Here is a 19,531-nt window from a genome sequence, read left to right on the forward strand (position 1 = left end):
TCCTCGCAGTCCAAGGGACTCTCAAGAGTCTTCTCCAAGACCACAGTTCTAAAGCATCAATTCTTTGGGGCTCAGCTTTCTTTATAGTCCAACTCTCACATCTGTACATGACTACTGGAAAAACCACAGCCTTGACTAGATGGACCTTTGTTGGTAAAGTAATGTCTCTGCTTTTTAATATTCTGTCTAAGTTAGTCAAAGCTTTTCTTCCAAGGAGCAAGCATCTTTTAATTTCATGGCTGCAATCAGCATCCGCAGTGATTTTGGAGCACCCAAAAATAAAGTCTGCCACTGTTTCCCCTTCTATTTCCCATGAAGTGATGGGACCGGATGCCATGATTTTCATTTTCTGAATGTTGAGCTTTAAGCCAACTTTTTTACTCTCCTCTTTCACTTTCATCAAGAGGCCCTTTAGTTCTTCTTCACTTTCTGCCATAAGGATGGTGTCATCTGCATATCTGAGTTTATTGATATTTCTCCCGGCAATCTTGATTCCAGCTTGTGCTTCATCCAGCCCAGTGTTTCTCATGATATACTCTGCATATAAGTTAAATAAGCAGGGTGACAGTATACAGCCTTGACGTACTCCTTTTCCTATTTGGAAGCAGTCTGTTGTTCCATGTCCAGTTCTAACTGTTGCTTCCTGACCTGCATACAGATATCTCAAGAGGCAGTTATGGCCTGTTTGTCACCTTTTTGTTTATGGCTAGTCTTACTGTAACTTAAACGTCAGTAGGCTACTTTGGTAGGGAAATATCCATCATTTTCTGTTCCTTTTAAAAAGGTCTATGTATATAATTTTAAAAAATTATTTTGAGATGTAGATCTTTTGAAAGTTGACGAATGAAGTGTAAGTTACTCTCTTCTTTTAGTTTTAGCCAGTTTCCCCTCTCCAGAGAGACTGAGAAATATACCATTGACTTGTGAGCTCTTATCCCAATATTTTAAAGAAATTACTACCACCACTACCAGCCAAAACTGCCTTTAAGTTTGTTGACTAAAGTTACCTGCTCATTTCTTTTTCTTGTACCGCTTTTGACTTAATACTTTGCTCTAGCAGTATGGGGCCCTAATACAGAAACCATGGATTGAATGGACAAAGGTGTAAACAGGTATTGTGTAAGTTTTTATTAATATCATGAATAGTTCTAGAATTGAAAGCCCGGTACAGTAAAAATTACTGCTATTTTTTTTTTAAACACATGCCAAGAAAGTATTTTATTTTTAAATAATTGTCAATTTACAGGTCATTACAAAGATAACACAAAGCAGTCTCATATACCTTTCATCTTGCCTCTCCTGATGGTAACATCTTGCAAGACTTTAGTACAGTAACATATACAACTAGAATATTGATACTAATACAGTCAGAACATTGCCATTAAACAAGGATCTTTTTTTTTTCCCCCTCACCTATTTAACCCTGTCCCAATGCTCAGATCCCTGGAATTTACTGATCTGTTTATCACCTCTATATTTTTACCTTTTCCAGAATGTCATATAAATGGGATCCTATAACTTTTTCAGACTGGATTCTTTTGCCCCAGGAATATTAGATATGCATTTAAGATTTATTCATATTGTTGCATGACTCAATAGTTCATTCCTTTTTTGGCACTGAAGAGTGTATCGTTGCACAGATGTACCACAGTTTACTTATTTACCTATTGAAGGATATTTTGCTTGCTGCTTCTTTTAGGTGAATAAAGCAGCTTAATAACATTTGTGTGCACATTTTTGTGGGAAAATAGTTTTAATATCAGGTGGATAAATAGTGTTATTGCTGGATTTCTGGGAGGATCTTTCATTTTAATTGCCCTTTTCCTGTCACTTCTGTTCTGATACTACCGTCTCCCCCAACCACCTCCAGCAACTATTAATCTTTTCTCTATTTCTATAAATTTGTTATTTCAGTAATGTTATTTAAGTGGAATTGTATGTAACCTTTTCAGATTGACTTTTTTCCACTCAGCACCCTTTTCTGGAGATTATTCCAGATTGTTGCATGTATAAATAGTCCATTCCTTTTTATTGCTGAATAGTATTCCACAATGTCGGTGTACCAAAGTCTGTTCACTTACTGTGGTATATTTAGTTGTTTCCAATTTCTGACTATTGGAAATGCTACTTTGAACAACTGTGTACAGGTCTTTGTGTACATAATGTTCTCTTTTGACACTGGTAATTTTCTTTCTGAAGTCTATTTTATTAGTATCTAATAGTGAAATAGTCACTGTCATTTTTATTTTTTTTAATTAATATTTCCTGGTATATATATTTTTTCATTTTCCTTTGAACCTATTTTTGTTTATTTGAAGTGAGTTTCTTATGGGTAGCATATGGGTCATGTTTTTTTAATTCTGTAAATCTCTCTTTTGATATATATGTGTATAGTATGTTAATATTTAATGTAATTGTTGACATGTTGGGGTTTGTCTGCCATTTAATTTTTTGTTTTTTTTCTTATCTGTCTTTGAATTTTGTTTTCTTTTTCCTACTTTTCTGTGGGTTATTTGAACCTTTCTTTTTTAGAATTTTACTTGGATTTATAGTTTGGTTTTTTTTTTTTTTTAAGCATATCACTTTGTATATCATTTTAGATGGTTACTGTGGGCCACTCTCGAGTGCCTTCAGATAGTTGTTTTTGTTTATTTTGACCAGAGTTTATTGATGTAATCTGTAGGAGGTTGATTCAGAGTTTATTTGGTCTTAGAGAAAACAGCTCTGCATTATTTTAAATTAGTACATTGTCTAGTATAGTGTATTATAAGCACATTTTAAAATAGTGTGAGTAGCAGATCCCACATAGAACCTCCAGGAGATTAAATATCTTTTGTATTTCTAGGATATCAATAATACAAATAAAAGTATTTTGAAAAACACTTTTTTATTCTGATTTTTAATGAATCCACATTTGGCAAGTTTTCTTTAAAGTATTTAAAGTATTATTTGCACATTAGCAAGCAACATACAGAACTCAAAGAAAGTGCTCTACTTCTGGGGTCATAACTACATCACTTGTCATCTTTTTGTCTATGGAATCTGCTCTTTACCTTGTATTAGATATTTCACTTCTAAACTTTAATCCAGTCTGTTAACTCACTGCTAGCTACATTAGAATCTAACGGGCACAGCACAAGGTTTATATAGTTATAACTTGGAAGCTGTAACTGTGTAAACCTTAGTGCTGTGCCTCTTAGATTAGCAGTCTTTCATGTGTTCTCTTGTACTTGTTTTTTTTTTCAGTTAGCAGTATTTCCTGGAGGTCTCCACATATCAGTGCATAAAAACTTCTCTCATCTTTTTTGTTTTTAAATACCTGCATAGTACTTCATTTTGTGTTTACACCTATAATTTATTCGCCTATACTTTGGACATGTTATGTTTCCAAAATTTTGAGTTATAAATAACCTTATTGCATATGTATTTTTAAATTCCTGGGGGGGGCATATCTTCAGAATAAATTCCTAGAAAAGGAACTCGGGTAGAAGAATAAGCATGTAAATATTTTTGTTAGATACTGCTATTTTTCTATCTGTATGCATTGTACTATTTTGTATTTATACTCGCACAATATAAGAGTACATTTCTTCACAGCTTTGCCAGCGGAGTATATTTTCAAACTTGAGTTTTTATCCAGTCTCATGGGTAAAAGATGGTATTTTAGTATAGTTTAAATTTTCTTGGTAGTCTTTTATTTATTTGTTTTGTAATTTTGATATGTATTTCCATGTACTTAAGCTGTCAGTCCTCTGATTTTACCTCCTCTCTTCCATGTTACACACAACCCCATGCTTTTATTTCTTCATTTTGAAGATTTGGGTGAAATTTTGATTGTTCGCAGAACTGCTGGCATGCCCAGTGGAACACCTGTTCACTTCCTTTCAGTGTTTATCCTGTTTGTTTTGCAGTGCTTTTCTCTTCTAGACATCTTAAGTATGGAGTATCATTTGAAGCAAACTAAAAAGACATAATTTCCCATAATGTTAATAATTTTGTTAATCTATTGCTATTGATAAATTATAGTAAAATCCCTCAGTAGTTGTTAAATTAAGGCTGTTTTGATAACCTTTAATGTTTTTTGTAGTTGGAGCCATTGATAAAGGTTTTATCTTTTCCCCACAGAACATCCCTGATGTGGATGAAGAAGGCTATAGTATAAAACCAGAAGCAAATCAGAATGATATCCTTTTACCATCTGGGTATTCTTGTGGATTGTGTTGGCATATATAAGTAGACAGTTATAACAAAATAACCTATTGTTTAATAAAGACTTTAATTTTTAATTAATTGTAATAAAATGTACCTCTGTGTTCTTTATTTGATATGTTATAAGTTAGTAGTTACATCTCTGGTAAAATCCATCTTACCTTTTAAAGTTTTTTGTTCCTTTTTATCAATGTGTAAAAAACTGGTTGTGCACTAAGATAATCTAAAAACTCAATTCTTTAACCAATACTTACATACCAAAGAGAACCATTTCTACTCATCTAGTGATTCTGATTCTGAAGATGAAGAACCAAAGAAGTATCGGATAGAAATCAAACCTGTGCATCCAAACAACTCACATCACACAATGGCTTCCTTGGATGAATTAAAAGTATCTATAGGAAATATAACACTCTCCCCAGCAGTATCTGTAAGTAAGAAAATAATCAAGTTTCTACTCACTATATAGAAGCCTTTGGTTTTTGTTTAGTAGCTCATCTACCTGCATCTGGATAGTTTTAGGAGTAACAAAAATTAAAAATCACTTAGTGAAAGAAAGTGAAGTTGCTCAGTCCTGTCCAACTCTGCGACCCCATGGACTGTAGCCTACCGTAGAGGCTTCTCCTTCCATGGAATTTTCTAGACAAGAGTACTGGAGTGGGTTGCCATTTCCTTCTCCAGGGGATCTTCGCAATCCAGGGATTGAACCTGGGTCTCCCACATTGCAGGCAGCCGCTTTACCCTCAAATCACTTAGTTAGAGTTTATTTAAGCATGTTGGATAAGGAAATAATTTATTATTTTTTCAGCTTTATTGAGTATACAGTTTATAATCTTTATACAGGCAAATGAGTTTGTGAGTTTGGCTTAGTTTTGCTTCCTTTTGAATGTGTTTTAAGTGAAAACATGGAAAATCCACTATTTTTGTCATTGATGTATTTTATAAATACTACTATATGTCTCAGGCAGAATTTTGTAAACTACAGTGTTAATCTTTTCCTGGTCTGATGTTAAAGTTTTTCATCCTTTTTTTTTTTTTTTTGGTAAGCTTTATTGTAAAAGGGAATTCCATTAAAATGAATCTCATGGTTAAATTGTATCTTCATTTTTTTTCCTGTCACTGTAATGAATAGTTATTTTCCATAATTTTCATACTGGAAAAGGCACAGATAAGAATTCTTAGTTGATAGTGATTAATTCCTCAATTCTGAGATACTAAACTTGATAGCTTTTGAGGCAGAAAAGCAGTCAACATAATAGATCTTTCTAATGATGTCATACTTTTAAATTCAGAAATGTTAAACTGTGGGGAATAAAAAGCATGTCTTAGAATGTCAAATTAGTTTATCTGTATATACTTATTGTAGTTGATATTAAACCTATTCTTGATAATGGAGAATAAAAATTCTCACCATTTTGTATTATTATTTAATTGCAGATTTTAAGTATGTTATATGTATTTGTTGGAAAAAGTGTTTTTCTCCCAGTGTCATCAAATCAGTTCAGTTTAGTCATTCAGTCATGTCCGACTCTGCGACCCCATGGACTGCAGTACACCAGGCTTCCCTGTCCATCACCAACTCCTGGAGCTTGCTCTAACTCATGTCCATTGAGTCAGTGATGCCATCCAACCATCTCATCCTCTTTTGTCCCCTTCTCCTCCCACCTTCAGTCATTCCCAGCATCAGGATCTTTTCCAATGTGTCAGTTCTTCGCATCAGGTGGTCAAAATATTGGAGTTTCAGCTTCAGCAATCAGTTCTTCCAGTGAATATTCGGGACTGATTTCCTTTACACTTTTAGAATTTGAGAACTGTTTTTTCCACCAAAAAGATATTTCTGACGTGAGGTTTTATTCTACTATTGTTATTAATGCCAAGGTTAAATCATGGTGCATATATAAATGAAGTAGACAGTTTTAAAGCTATTAAAAAGTTTTATTTTGTAATAGCATAACTAATTTAAAATATATATGTAAATAAATAAAAAGCCTAGAGGAAATAAAATATTAATCATCTTTGGGTAGGGAGATAATTGATGCTTTGTGCTCTTTTCTTTTTTTAAAAGGAATGTATTGATTTCATACTCAGAAAATAAGTAATAATCAGGAAAGTTAATTGTTAATATCAGGTTTGAAAAGAGGATCTTGAGAGTATATTTTGTTGCCTAGTTTGCTTATCTAGCTTAAGTTGTTTTTTCCTCCAGCAGTGTATGTCTTTTAAGGTATATATATATAGATTTTAGATATGATTAAGAAGGGGGGAATAGACAAATTGTTAGAGCAGAGAAATATATTTCAGACTCTGAAATGAGTACTGTGGTTTTCTTTTTCCTTTTTTTAACACTATGTTTTTCTTTTTCTTTCCATGTACTACTAGAGACACAGCCCAGTAAGTGCAAAATTTTATATTTTTATTTATTGACTTAAAAAATCATTGTATATTTAAACATTGATTTTCAAAATATTTTTTTTTAGGTTAGCAAGTCATAGTATCATGCTGTAGGTACTAGTATTTTAAAACATGTCATTTTATTGAATTATTTTAAAAAGGTGCACATGTTATATTTTGACTATAAAACAAAAGGTTTTTTCTGTAATCTTTTTAGCTGAATACAGTTTATAATTGAGCAGATATATGAAAAACTTAAAATTTATGTTCCCAGTGTTAGCATTTTATCAAGTAATTTTATTACCACATTAAATTATTTGTTTGATGGCACTTAGTTTTTGCATTTCTGTTTTAGGTGCAGATGAATCGGAATTCATCTAGTAAGTTTGACATTAAATTGGTTATTTTAAGTCTATTAAAATTTATCAGAGAATTTGCTAAGCTTGTAGCCTAACATATGTAGTTGTAGAAATGGTCTTTGCTCATCATTAACCATAATAGGCTAGAAGTATAGCTATTTTGCAACAGAAGACAATTTATGTGTATTATTTCTTTTAGTTTTAAGATGTGCTTTAAGCTTTAATACATGGCTACCACATTTTTCATAAATCAGCAAAACCAAAGAGCAGCTTCTGATTGAGCTTATAAAACAGTTAAACTATCATAACTCTTCATGAAGCAGAAAGCGCTTTTGAGTTTTAGGTTGATCTTTAAGTCATATCATATTTGTAGTTTCTATTATAAAGTTTTTAGTATAGTAACTTAAATTATATTAAAAATGATTTGGGGGTGGTAACACCATTTGCAGAATCATGTGTTAAACATAACAGGAATCAAACCAGGGTCTGCTGCATTGCAGGTGGATTCTTTACCAGCTGAGCTATCAGGGAAGCCCAAACATAACACATGTTGTGGGAAAAACAGAGTTGAGCAGCCCACACCGAAGTTATGCAGTTCTGTGAACAGTGCCTAATAAAAGCCATGACATCAGTCGTAGTTAAAAATTCTAGAACAGTTGAAAAGACCTATTAAATTCATAGTAAATACCAAACTAAAAGTAAGATTTCATTAATACTTTAAAAAATGCTAAGTAGCTTGTTGCTAGGGGATATGAGGAAAAAGAGTATAAACTCAGTTTCAGCAGCTGAGTTATGAAGATGAGGGCAAAGTGCAGGAAGATAAAGAACACCACAGTAAATGCTTTGAGGCAAAACAAATGGCTGAGAAAAGCCGAATGGGAGAATGTGATATGAATGGGCATTATGTACACTGTGGTGTTATTCCACATTTGTTATTGTTGTTTAGTTGCGCCGTAGTATCCAACTCTTTTGTAACCCCATGGGCCCACCAGATTCCTTTGTCCATGGGATTCTTGTCCAGGCAAGAATACTAGAGGGATTTGCCATTTCCTTCTCCAGGGGATCTTCCCAACCTAGGGATTGAACCTGTGTCTCCTGCATTGGCAAGTGGATTCTTTACTACTGAGTTACCAGGGAAGCCTGTTATTCCTCATGCTGCTGCTGCTGCTAAGTCACTTCAGTCGTGCCACTCCAGTACTATTGCCTAGAAAATCCCATGGATGGAGGAGCCTGGTTGGCTGTAGTCCGTGGGGTCGCTAAGGGTCGGACACGACTGAGTGACTTCACTTTCACTTTTCACTTTCACACATTGGAGAAGGAAATGGCAACCCACTCCAGTGTTCTTGCCTGGAGAATCCCAGGGATGGGGGAGCCTGGTGGGCTTCCGTCTTTGGGGTCGCACAGAGTTATTCCTCACAGTTCACTGGAATTACCCATGCTGATGTATTTTGCATTCATCAGCTATTCTTGGTGATACAAAACATTAAGGTGCAGTGGAAATTGCTTATGAACCAACAGAACTTTTGCATTACTGATGCTGTTCCCCCAGGTACCAGTTGCTTATGAAATGATTCATGTTACAAATGCAGAAGGTGGCAAAATAGACTATCTCATAAAGAGACTGTTGCTCTAGGTTGTTACAAAAATTTTATTTTTCAAAATAAGGTGTTCCTTAAGAGTTAGTATCTACTTTTGGTCAATAAAATAATCACTAATAATATCTTAGAGCTTGAAAAATGCTTTCATGATTCATCAGTGAAAATTTTTGAGTAGTACATAAGCTTTTAAACATCTGTTCTGATTTTTAGAGTTGCATCCCATATTTTTTAATGAACAGCAGTTTAATGAATATGATGATTTAGTGGACTCAAGTTATTTCTTATCAGAGATATTAGAGATAAAGATTTAGCAGAAATTCAGCTCTTATTTTAATATCCTTAAGCATGGTAGAAAATTTGTTAAAGGCTTATTTTCATTTTCTTCATGTGTGTGTGTATGTTATTAATATCAGAATTTAAAAGTTGATCTATGTTTAGTAGTTTTCTTTACATTAAAATATTTTACTGGATTAGTTTTTTCATAATATTTCAACTTTTTAACTAGGTGAAGAGTTAACAAAATCAAAGCCATCTGCTGCATCCAATGAGTAAGTTTTACGTTAAATCTTTTGTGAATAGACTTTATTTTTTAGAGAAATTTTAGGTTCACAGCAAAATTGAGTGGAAGGTTCAGAGGTTTTTGCATGTACGCTTTGCCTCCACATATGCCAAACCTCCCCCACTATCAGAATCCACCACCAAGGAGCATAGTTACAATTGATGAACCTCTATATACAAATCGTTACCACCCAAAGTCCATGGTTTACATTAGGATTATGTCTTGGTGTTGTATATATCCTGTGAGTTTTGACAAATGGATAATGACATGTGTCCACCATTACAGTATCATACAGAATAATTTCACTGCCCTAAAAATCCTATGTCCTCTACCTGTTAATCCTTTCCTCCCCACTTCATTTAAATTTTAAACTTTCTAGAGAGTTGTACTTTCTCTGTAGTTTTAATTCTAGAAGACTGTAATCATCCCATTTCCTAAGCTGTGAAATGTCAGAGGTTTTAGATGTTTTAAATTATTTCTCTTTTGATAGTATTTATTTCTGTGATAATTAAAAAAAGCATTCGTTCAACTGTATTTGGCTTTGGTGTCCTCACTGCTGCTTCTAAGTAAATGATAGTATCCCAAATTCATATACTTTTTTTTTTATGTTAACTCTAGTTTATATTGGAGTATAGCTGATTAACAGTGTTGTGACAGTTTCAGGTGGACAGCAAGGGACTCAGCTTTACATATACATGTATCCTTTCTCCCCCAGACTCCTCTCCTATCCAGGCTTTCACATAACCCTGAGCAGAGTTGCCTGTGTTGTGCAGTAGGACATTGGTTATTCATTTTAAATACAGCAGCGTACATGTCTATATTTCAACTAGTTATTCTCATGGAAATTCTCTCACTTTTCCTTCAATTTTGTCTATGACTTAGAAAAGTAGAATGTATACTTTAGTTAGTTAGTTCAGTTGCTCAGTCGTGTCCAACTCTCCGCGACCCCGTAAATCACAGCACGCCAGGCCTCCCTGTCCATCACCAACTCCTGGAGTTCACTCAAATTCATGTCCACAGAGTCGGTGATGCCATCCAGCCATCTCATTCTCTGCCGTCCCCTTTTCCTCCCGCCCCCAACCTTTCCCAGCATCAGAGTCTTTTCCAGTGAGTCAACTCGTCCCATGAGGTGGCCAAAGTATTGCAGTTTCAGCTTTAGCATCAGTCCTTCCAATGAACACCCAGGATCGTTCTCCCTTAGAATGGACTGGTTGGATCTCCTTGCGGTACAAGGGACTCTCAAGAGTCTTCTCCGACACCACAGTTCAAAAGAATCAATTCTTCAGCGATCAGCTTTCTTCACAGTCCAACTCTCACATCCATACATGACCACGGGAAAAACCATAGCCTTGACTAGACGGACCTTTGTTGGCAAAGTAATGTCTCTGCTTTTTAATATGCTGTCTAGGTTGGTCATAACTTTCCTTCCAAGGAGTAAGCGTCTTTTAATTTCATGGCTGCAATCAGCATCTGCAGTCTGAGGAGTGCTTACAAATAGCTGTGAAAAGAAGAGAAGCGAAAAGCAAAAGAGAAAAGGAAAGATACAAGCATCTGAATGCAGAGTTCCAAAGAATAGCAAGGCAAGATAAGAAAGCCTTCCTCAGTGATCAATGCAAAGAAATAGAGGAAAACAACAGAATAGGAAAAACAAGAGATCTCTTCAAGAAAATTAGAGATATCAAGGGAACATTTCATGCAAAGATGGGCTCGATAAAGGACAGAAATGGTATGGACCTAACAGAAGCAGAGGATATTAAGAAGAGGTGCCAAGAATACACAGAAGAACTGTACAAAAAAGATCTTCACGACCAAGATAGTCACGATAATGTGATCACTGACCTAGAGCCAGACATCTTGGAATGTGAAGTCAAGTGGGCCTTAGAAAGCATCACGACAAACAAAGCTAGTGGAGGTGATGGAATTCCAGTTGAGCTATTTCAAATCCTGAAAGATGATGCTGTGAAAGTGCTGCACTCAATATGCCAGCAAATTTGGAAAACTCAGCAATGGCCACAGGACTGGAAAAGGTCAGTCTTCATCCCAATCCCAAAGAAAGGCAATGCCAAAGAATGCTCAAACTACCACACAATTGCACTCATCTCACACGCTAGTAAAGTCATGCTCAAAATTCTCCAAGCCAGGCTTCAGCAGTATGTGAACTGTGAACTCCCAGATGTTCAAGCAGGTTTTAGAAAAGGCAGAGGCACCAGAGATCAAATTACCAACAGCCACTGGATCATGGAGAAAGCAAGAGAGTTCCAGAAGAGCATCTATTTCTGCTTCATTGACTATGCCAAAGCCTTTGACTGTGTGGATCACAATAAACTGTGGAAAATTCTGAAAGAGATGGGAATACCAGACCACCTGACCTGTTTCTTGAGAAACCTGTATGCAGGTCAGGAAGCAACAGTCAGAACTGTACATGGAACAACACACTGGTTCCAAATAGGAAAAGGAGTACGTCAAGGCTGTATATTGTCACCTTGCTTATTTAACTTCTATGCAGAGTACATCATGAGGAACGCTGGGCTGGAAGAAGCACAAGCTGGAATCAAGATTGCTGGGAGAAATATCAATAACCTGAGATATGCAGATGACGCTACCCTTATGGCAGAAAGTGAAGAGGAACTCAAAAGCCTCTTGATGAAAGTGAAAGAGGAGAGTGAAAAGGTTGGCTTGAAGCTCAACATTCAGAAGACAAAGATCATGGCATCTGGTCCCATCACTTCATGGGAAATAGATGGAAAAACAGTGGAAACAGTGTCAGACTTTATTTTTTTGGACTCCAATACTTGATGAACCTCAAAATGAAGTGTTTCAATTAAGTTAATAAAGAAGAGAAGACTTGTTGCCAGTTGTTCTTAAAAAGAAAAAATATTTTAAGCCAGTGTTGCATGGGTTTTTTCCTCACTTCTATATCAGTAAGAATACTTTAAATATTTATTGCATGAGTAAAACTAGACTTAATTAAATGGATAGTTTGAAATGTAAACTTTCGAAGCTAAGCACTAATTGAGCACACCAGTGGTATTCATTTGATTTTTCATTTTTAAAGATAAGTTGTTTAGTGTTTTAAGACTGTTTTCGGGAATCATTTATACAGTTATGATTCTGTACTTTATCATAAGTGATTGTAATATTTTATTATCGTGGGCCTGTTTTCTCAGGTTTCTAAAAAATATTTTCAATAATCGTAGTTTGATACATTAAATTATTTTAAAATGGGGATTAATTTTATTTTTATGCATAAATACATACAATTTTTATTTGTCAAGAATACCTCAATAAAGTCGGGACAATTAGTTTAAAAAGAAGGGGATACCAAGGTCAGGTGTTCAGAATAGAGATTAAGCATCTTAAAAGGAGTATGACTAAAATGAAAAAGAGAAACATTTATATAAAAGTTTGTATTAAAGTGAAGAGCCAAGATTGAAATCTTGAGAGTAACTAGTTTGGAGGATTCTCCGAAAGGTTAGTGGAGGAAATCTTTGGTTATGCAGCACACTGAGGTTTCTGAAACGAAAATATTCATGCTCTTGATTTTGTAGAGAGTAACTAGTTTGGAGGGTTCTCCGAAAGGTTAGTGGAGGAAATCTTTGTTTATGCAGCACACTGAGGTTTCTGAAACGAAAATATTCATGCTCTTGATTTTGTCGTTAGTCTTGGTGAAGTCACTCAGTCGTGTCCGACTCTTTGCGACCCCCTGGACTGTAGCCTGCCAGGTTCCACCATCCATGGGATTTTCCAGGCAAGAATACTGGAGTGGGTTGCCATTTCCTTCTCCAGGAGATCTTCCCGACCCAGGGACTGAACCCGGTCTCCCACATGGTAGGCATTGTAGGCAGACGCCTTACCGTCTGAGCCACCAGGGAAGATCCTCTCATAAAAAGGCGTGTATGACCCATACATCTAGTGGCCCAGGCAGGGATTACCTAGGGAGAAATTCTGCCTGTGCATGATCTACTGCAGTGGTCAGACTGTTGAAGTTTGTAGCATCATTTATACACATAGGGCTTAAGCCACCACCCTGTACTTAAAAGATACTTTTAAAAAGTCCTTTACCCGCTTTCTTCATCTTCGATAATAAATATGCCCTTATAAAATTTCTATATGATTTCATGTCACTTAAGAAATTTCTGTCCAAGACTGGGTTCTAGATGTGAATTCTCAAATCTGACACTGCCATAGAATTAGCTCATTGAGTTTAGGCAGCTCTTTTAGACTCCCCATGCTGCTTTTCATTTGTGAAACTGAAATTAATTTCCATTCTGGCAGCTCCTATGATTATTAGAATATAACAAGATTTAATTAGTAGGGATTAAACTGTTCTCACTTAGGAACTTTCAGTTCAGTTCAGTTCAGTTCAGTCGCTCAGTCGTGTCCGACTCTCCGCGACCCCATGAATCACAGCATGCCAGGCCTCCCTGTCCATCACCAACTCCCGGAGTACACTCAAACTCATGTCCACAGAGTCGGTGATGCCATCCAGCCATCTCATTCTCCGTCGTCCCCTTCTCCTCCCGCCCCCAACCTTTCCCAGCATCAGAGTCTTTTCCAGTGAGTCAACTCGTCTCATGAGGTGGCCAAAGTATTGGAGTTTCAGCTTTAGCATCAGTCCCTCCAATGAACATCCAGGATTGATCTCCTTTAGAATGGACTGGTTGGATCTCCTTGCAGTATAAGGGACTCTCAAGAGTCTTCTCCAACACCACAGTTCAAAAGCATCGATTCTTCGGCGATCAGCTTTCTTCACAGTCCAACTCTCACATCCATACATGACCACGGGAAAAACCATTGCCTTGACTAGACGGACCTTGGTCGGCAAAGTAATGTCTCTGCTTTTTAATATACTATCAAGGTTGGTCATAACTTTCCTTCCAAGGAGCAAGCTTTACATGATGTTATTGTAGGTTCTGTTTATAGCAGTTAATAAATACAATTTATTAAACCTATTTACCTGCTAATTAAGTTCTTCATATATTCAGCTGGCAGAATATCCAGTTCTTTGATCATATATATTGCTGTTGTAGTTCTTGCTATGAAATGTATTCCTAGATTTTATACTAATAAAATGCTCATTTGCTAAAATGCTTATTTTTAAAATGTTCTGATAGGAAAGGGACCAGTGATTTACTTGCTTGGGACCCCCTGTTTGGACCATCTCTTGATTCATCTTCTTCAGCTTCATTAACTTCATCATCATCATCAGGTAAATATATTTATTTTTTTAAACTGTAAAGGAATGCAGCAGTTATTTTTTCTAACTGATTTATCCATTGCTTCTATGTTGTACTTAACTATCAAAAATTTAACTTGTCCTCTGATCATATTGCCCCTATAAAAGTAATTTTATACTGATTTGTTAACTTACGTTAAAGACCATATGGCTTTAAAGTAAAAATTCATCAAAACCCAACTTTTTCCCTTTGTATATCACTGCACAAATAATAATTTTTAGTATTCAACTGCATAGATGTGTGGCAAGCCACTCCAGTACTATTGCCTAGAAAATCCCATGGATGGAGGAGCCTGGTAGGCTGCAGTCCATGGGGTCGCTAAGGGTCGGACATGACTGAGCAACTTCACTTTCACACATTGGAGAAGGAAATGGCAACCCACTCCAGTGTTCTTGCCTGGAGAATCCCAGGGATGGGGGAGCCTGGTGGGCTACCGTCTATGGGGTCACACAGAGTCGGGCACGACTGAAGTGACTTAGCAGCAGCAGCAGCAGCAGCATAGATGTGTGTTAATATAACTAGTCCATTCTTGATGTACATTCAAATTGCATCTAAATTTTAGTGTTATGGACATTCATAGATATAACAGATTTTGTCCACACGTCTCATATCCTTATAATAATTTATCAATACAAGATTTAGGAGTCACAAGATATGCCCGTTGATGCTTACTGCCAAACTGCTTTCCAGAAAGGCTTCAGCACTTCACCATGCACTTTAAGTGCATGAAAGAACTTAATGAATGCATTTTAGTTATTCTTCTGGAAAGAATATATTAAACTCCTCTTTTCTTCAAAATATAAAATCCCATTAGTCAGCAATCAGAGCATGTTTAATAAAACTGCTTGTTCAGAAACAGAAAATAAAATCACTTTAAGTTGATCTTAAAACTTCTTTGGGATTTCAGAAATGCTGTACAGTATTTAGAGTTAAGGAAGTGTTGCATGAAGTCCTTTTTACTGTCAGTATTTTATATATGAAAAAATTAAAGTTCAGAGATGATCAGGAACTTCTCTAACACCGTATAACTAGGAATTGAAGCATAGAGTCAAACCTGGATTTTACTAATTCCAAAATCTTCGTTCAGTTCATCATACTCTGGCAGATTAACAAAACAGTAAGTCACATTGAAACACTTTGCTATAAATACTAAAACAAACACTAGTATTTACAATTGGATTGTTTAGAAACTAGTGTTTTTTAGTTTTAGAAATTATGTGGATTTTCAGTTCAGTTCAGTCACTCAGTCGTGTCCGACTCTTTGCGACCCCATGAATCACAGCACTCCAGGCCTCCCTGTCCATCACCAACTCCTGGAGTTCACTCAAACTCATGTCCATCGAGTTGGTGATGCCATCCAGCCATCTCATTCTCTGTCGTCCCCTTCTCCTCCTGCCCCCAATCCTTCCCAGCATCAGAGTGTTTTCCAGTGAGTCAACTCGTCGCATGAGGTGGCCAAAGGCAACCTTAACTGAAACGACTGAGGATTTTGAAGAGCAAGAACCAGTCATTAGCTAATTGAACATATTCTGAAGTGGCATTTTAGCCTTTCTCATTTGGCTTTTGTTTACTGTTCAGTTTCAGGAAACTAATCTTACTAATGGATCTTAAAAACTGAAGTTGTATTAAGGTCTCTTTTTATTTAGTAAAAATGTTAGAATACTGTTTCATTTTGTTTTTAGAATGAAGAAGGTCCTAATTCTAATTTAGTTAGTATTATGAATTGGTTTTTTATCTTTAATCAAAATTTTCACATTGTCTGTTCTCACAGAGGTTTCTGTCATACAGAAATTTCTTCATAACTCCACCATTGTTTCTCATTATTTTCTTTAGCACAGTCTCTTTCTTTTCAGAAAATTGCTCTTCTCCCCTTGCTACCATCTAAAGAATGTTTTGCCCATATTACTTTCAACTTCAAGTAAAACAAGTGATACTTTAGTTGTCATTTGATGTTTAGTGGGTTGGGAGTGATAAAACTATTTTTTTTGCTTATTTTAAAATTTATTTTGATATGCCTTTTAAAACCTTCCTGTTAAGTCTAAAAAAATGCTATATTATTTTCCCTTCAAAGAATGTTAGTGATGTTGAAAAGAGTTATTCTGCTGTACAATAATTATTATTAGGTCTTCACCTGTAATTATTATTAGGTCTTCACCTGGACAGGATATAATTATTGAAAAAACTGATAAATACATTATGATGATTCTATTTCATAAGACTGGCCCTAAGTAAAATTATTAAAGAGGCATTTTGTCTTAAATTTCCTTCCACCTCTTTTTGCAGTACATGTCTCCCTTATTTTAACATCATCTACACCAATAACCCATTCTCATGTTAGAATGGGCCAGGTTGTCAGATTATTTCCTCCTCTCTTTTGTCCCCTCCAGAATGTTAATTCATTAATGACTCCATCTCAGCTAAACTAGTCTAAGAAAATAATTCCTGTCAGTTAATAACTGATACAATAAACCTTTCAGTGTTTTATATTTAAAAAACATGCTTAGAGCTTGGTACAGAAGTATTTTCAGTTGCTTTTTCTACCATATAGATGTTACATATGTATAACTTACATACAAATTTATATATAATAAAAACATGTATATAAATATCTCATACCTGCCTCCCCTTTGATAAGTGCTAGTATAGACCATCTCAACTCCAACACTGATTTCGCCTGTCTTACTTCCTATGACAGTTTTAAGTTTTACCACTTGTTGAGAAACACATGTACCTAGCGCCATCACTTTGACACCTTGTCAAATCTTTTAGACTTTTACTGACACTTAGCATTACCTTTTGCTCCTCTGGGAAAACAAGAATAATTCTGGCTTTATATAACTTTGGGCCTTAAATTTAGTTTCTTATTCTCGTAATTATTTTCCCCAGTTAATATAAAGTTTGAGCTCCTTGTCTTGTTCCACGTAGTATTAAACTTTTCTGTTTTTGAGTAATTAAAATAATCCTAACCTGAAGTAAGAACGATTTGGCTATATAGATTTATATTTTGGTTTTAGAATGTTCCTGTTGTTTCTAATTTTCAGTTGCTTTCTTCTGTGGCTGTTGTTCTTAATGAACAAAATAGGAACTCTGCTTTTCTCTCCCAGATTCATTTGTCTGGGTGTGGGATAATTGCATGTTAACTTGAAACCAGGTCAGATTTTGTGTCTAGAAAACCCATCACCAGACTCTTCCACCAATCCTCTCTGCTCTCCTGCTGTGATGACACCACCAGCAAGCATAAAAAATTTTCTTTTGCCTCATGGTTGCAAAGTTGGTGGATTTCCTTTACTGATGAACTTGTTAAAATTAGTGGTGGAGCCCAGAAGGTACTCCAGAGATTGCATTGTAAAGCTGAATGAAAATACTTTCAGGTTCTCTGGTGTTTTGGATAGATTTATTTATAATTTACTTATTATAACTTATAACTGATAGATTAATTTATAAACAGTGAAGTGAATGAATATTGCTGTTCAGTTCAGTTGCTCAGTCGTGTCCAACTCTTTGCGACCCCACGAATCACAGCACGCCAGGCCTCCCTGTCCATCACCAACTCCCGGAGTTCACTCAAACTCATGTCCATTGCGTCGGTGATGTCATCCAGCCATCTCATTCTCTGTCGTCCCCTTCTCCTGCCCCCAAGTTAGTTTTTCTCAAAAAGCAAATTCTGATTATTTGAAAAAGTGGAACTTGACACTCCTACCAGGCTTGGATTGAATCAGTCTAAATGCCACTTGTTCCCTAGTGAAGTTTCAAGTGTTAATATCTCTGCTATGTTAAGCTCTCTTATAAGAGTGAAGTAGCTTGAGTGCTGGTTTCGTTGATAATGAACACATCTTTAAAGTAAATGTGGTGGGCTTAGGAAGATGGCGGAGGAATAAAGGACAGGGCGACCACTTTCTCCCCGACAAAATCAGCAAAAGAACATTTGAACGCTGAGTAAATCCCGCAAAACAACTTCTGAATGCCAGCAGAGGACATCAGGCACCCAGAAAAGCAGCCCATTGTCTTCGAAAGGAGGTAGGAAATAGTATAAAAGATAAAAAGAGGGAGGGACGGAGCTCCATCCTGGGAAGGGAGGCCTAAAAAAAAAAAAAAGAAGTTTCCAAACACCTGGAAATGCTCACTAACGAGTCTGTGGCGAGCCTTGGAACCTCAGAGGGCCACATAACCGGGAGAAAAAAGAAATAAATAATTAAAATCCACAAACTAAGTGCCCAGAGGAAACTTCCAGCAGAGAAGCAGCGCAGACGCCCTCACCCCCCACTAGCAAGTGGGGGCCAGGCAGGGAGGCGCGGGTGGCAGCACTTAGAGTGAGGACTGGGCCTGAATGCCCCGCGGGCAAGCTGAGGGTGCTAATGGGAGATAGCTAAGCAGAAGGTGGGAAAGCGATGCCCGCGGAAAGGCGAAAAGCCTGCGAAAAGGCAAAAAGCCCCAACCTAAGACTGCTGCAGCCCCTCTCACAGAATAAAGACTGAGCAGAGCGAGCCGGCTGCAGGCGGCCCATCCCCCACCCCCCACCGGGACAGACAGGGGAGGGCGGCCAGAGCCGGAAGGGGCAAGCAACCGTGGCCCCAGAGAGGCTTCCCATACCAAGCTGCAGGCAGGCTTCTTTGCTAACCAAGACTTCTTGGGTTCGGGCTGGTGGATATCCGCCTGAGAAGGTGTGCTGGTTGTACACCCAGAAAACCGAGCGGGCAGGGACCGAGGAGGCGATAAGTCTCAGCGATGGTGCTTGCCAAACGCCTGGTCATCTGAGCTGCTTGGACCAAGGAAGGCACAAAACGCAGGCCCAACCAAGTCTGCGCCTTTGTGGAGTACCCGAGTACCAAACCTGAGCCTCTCAGACCTGGGAAGTGCATGCAACCCAGTGCCGGCCGCGGACAGCTCCTGGCAGAGCAACCTAGAGCCTGAGCAGCATAAACAGGGAAAGCATACGTGCCGCGAGCGGGAGCAATCCCAGTGAAGCGGAGACACTGCGCGCACTCCCCACAGACGCCAGGGATATTTGTTAGCAGCGTTCCTCCCTCCCCACAGCAGGACTGAACAGATGAGCAGAAAAAAGTGTCCACCACCGCCCCCTGGTGTCATGACGGGTATTAGACACTGAAGAGACCAGCAAACAGAAGAGCTTTAACAGAAGGAACTGCCTTGGAAGTAACAGAGGGAGAAGTCTTGAGCCTA

General features: G+C 37.1%; 1 protein-coding gene across 2 annotated transcripts in view; it reads left to right on the plus strand.

Annotated features, from left to right (window-relative positions):
* The window catches only part of FCHO2 (FCH and mu domain containing endocytic adaptor 2), a 140,321-nt gene that overhangs the window by 84,032 nt on the left and 36,758 nt on the right, over positions 1 to 19,531 (plus strand). For both annotated transcript variants that reach the window (XM_088827750.1, XM_088827749.1), the window contains 6 exons: positions 4,126 to 4,183; positions 4,464 to 4,639; positions 6,586 to 6,597; positions 6,953 to 6,977; positions 9,060 to 9,102; positions 14,228 to 14,322. In XM_088827750.1, coding sequence (XP_088683876.1) covers positions 4,126 to 4,183; positions 4,464 to 4,639; positions 6,586 to 6,597; positions 6,953 to 6,977; positions 9,060 to 9,102; positions 14,228 to 14,322 — 409 coding nt within the window. The remainder of the gene's footprint in view (positions 1 to 4,125; positions 4,184 to 4,463; positions 4,640 to 6,585; positions 6,598 to 6,952; positions 6,978 to 9,059; positions 9,103 to 14,227; positions 14,323 to 19,531) is intronic.

Source organism: Moschus berezovskii, chromosome 18, assembly GCF_049115385.1.
Source record: "Moschus berezovskii isolate FMDL1 chromosome 18, NW_MosBer_1.0, whole genome shotgun sequence".
Classification (NCBI taxonomy): Eukaryota; Metazoa; Chordata; class Mammalia; order Artiodactyla; family Moschidae; genus Moschus; species Moschus berezovskii.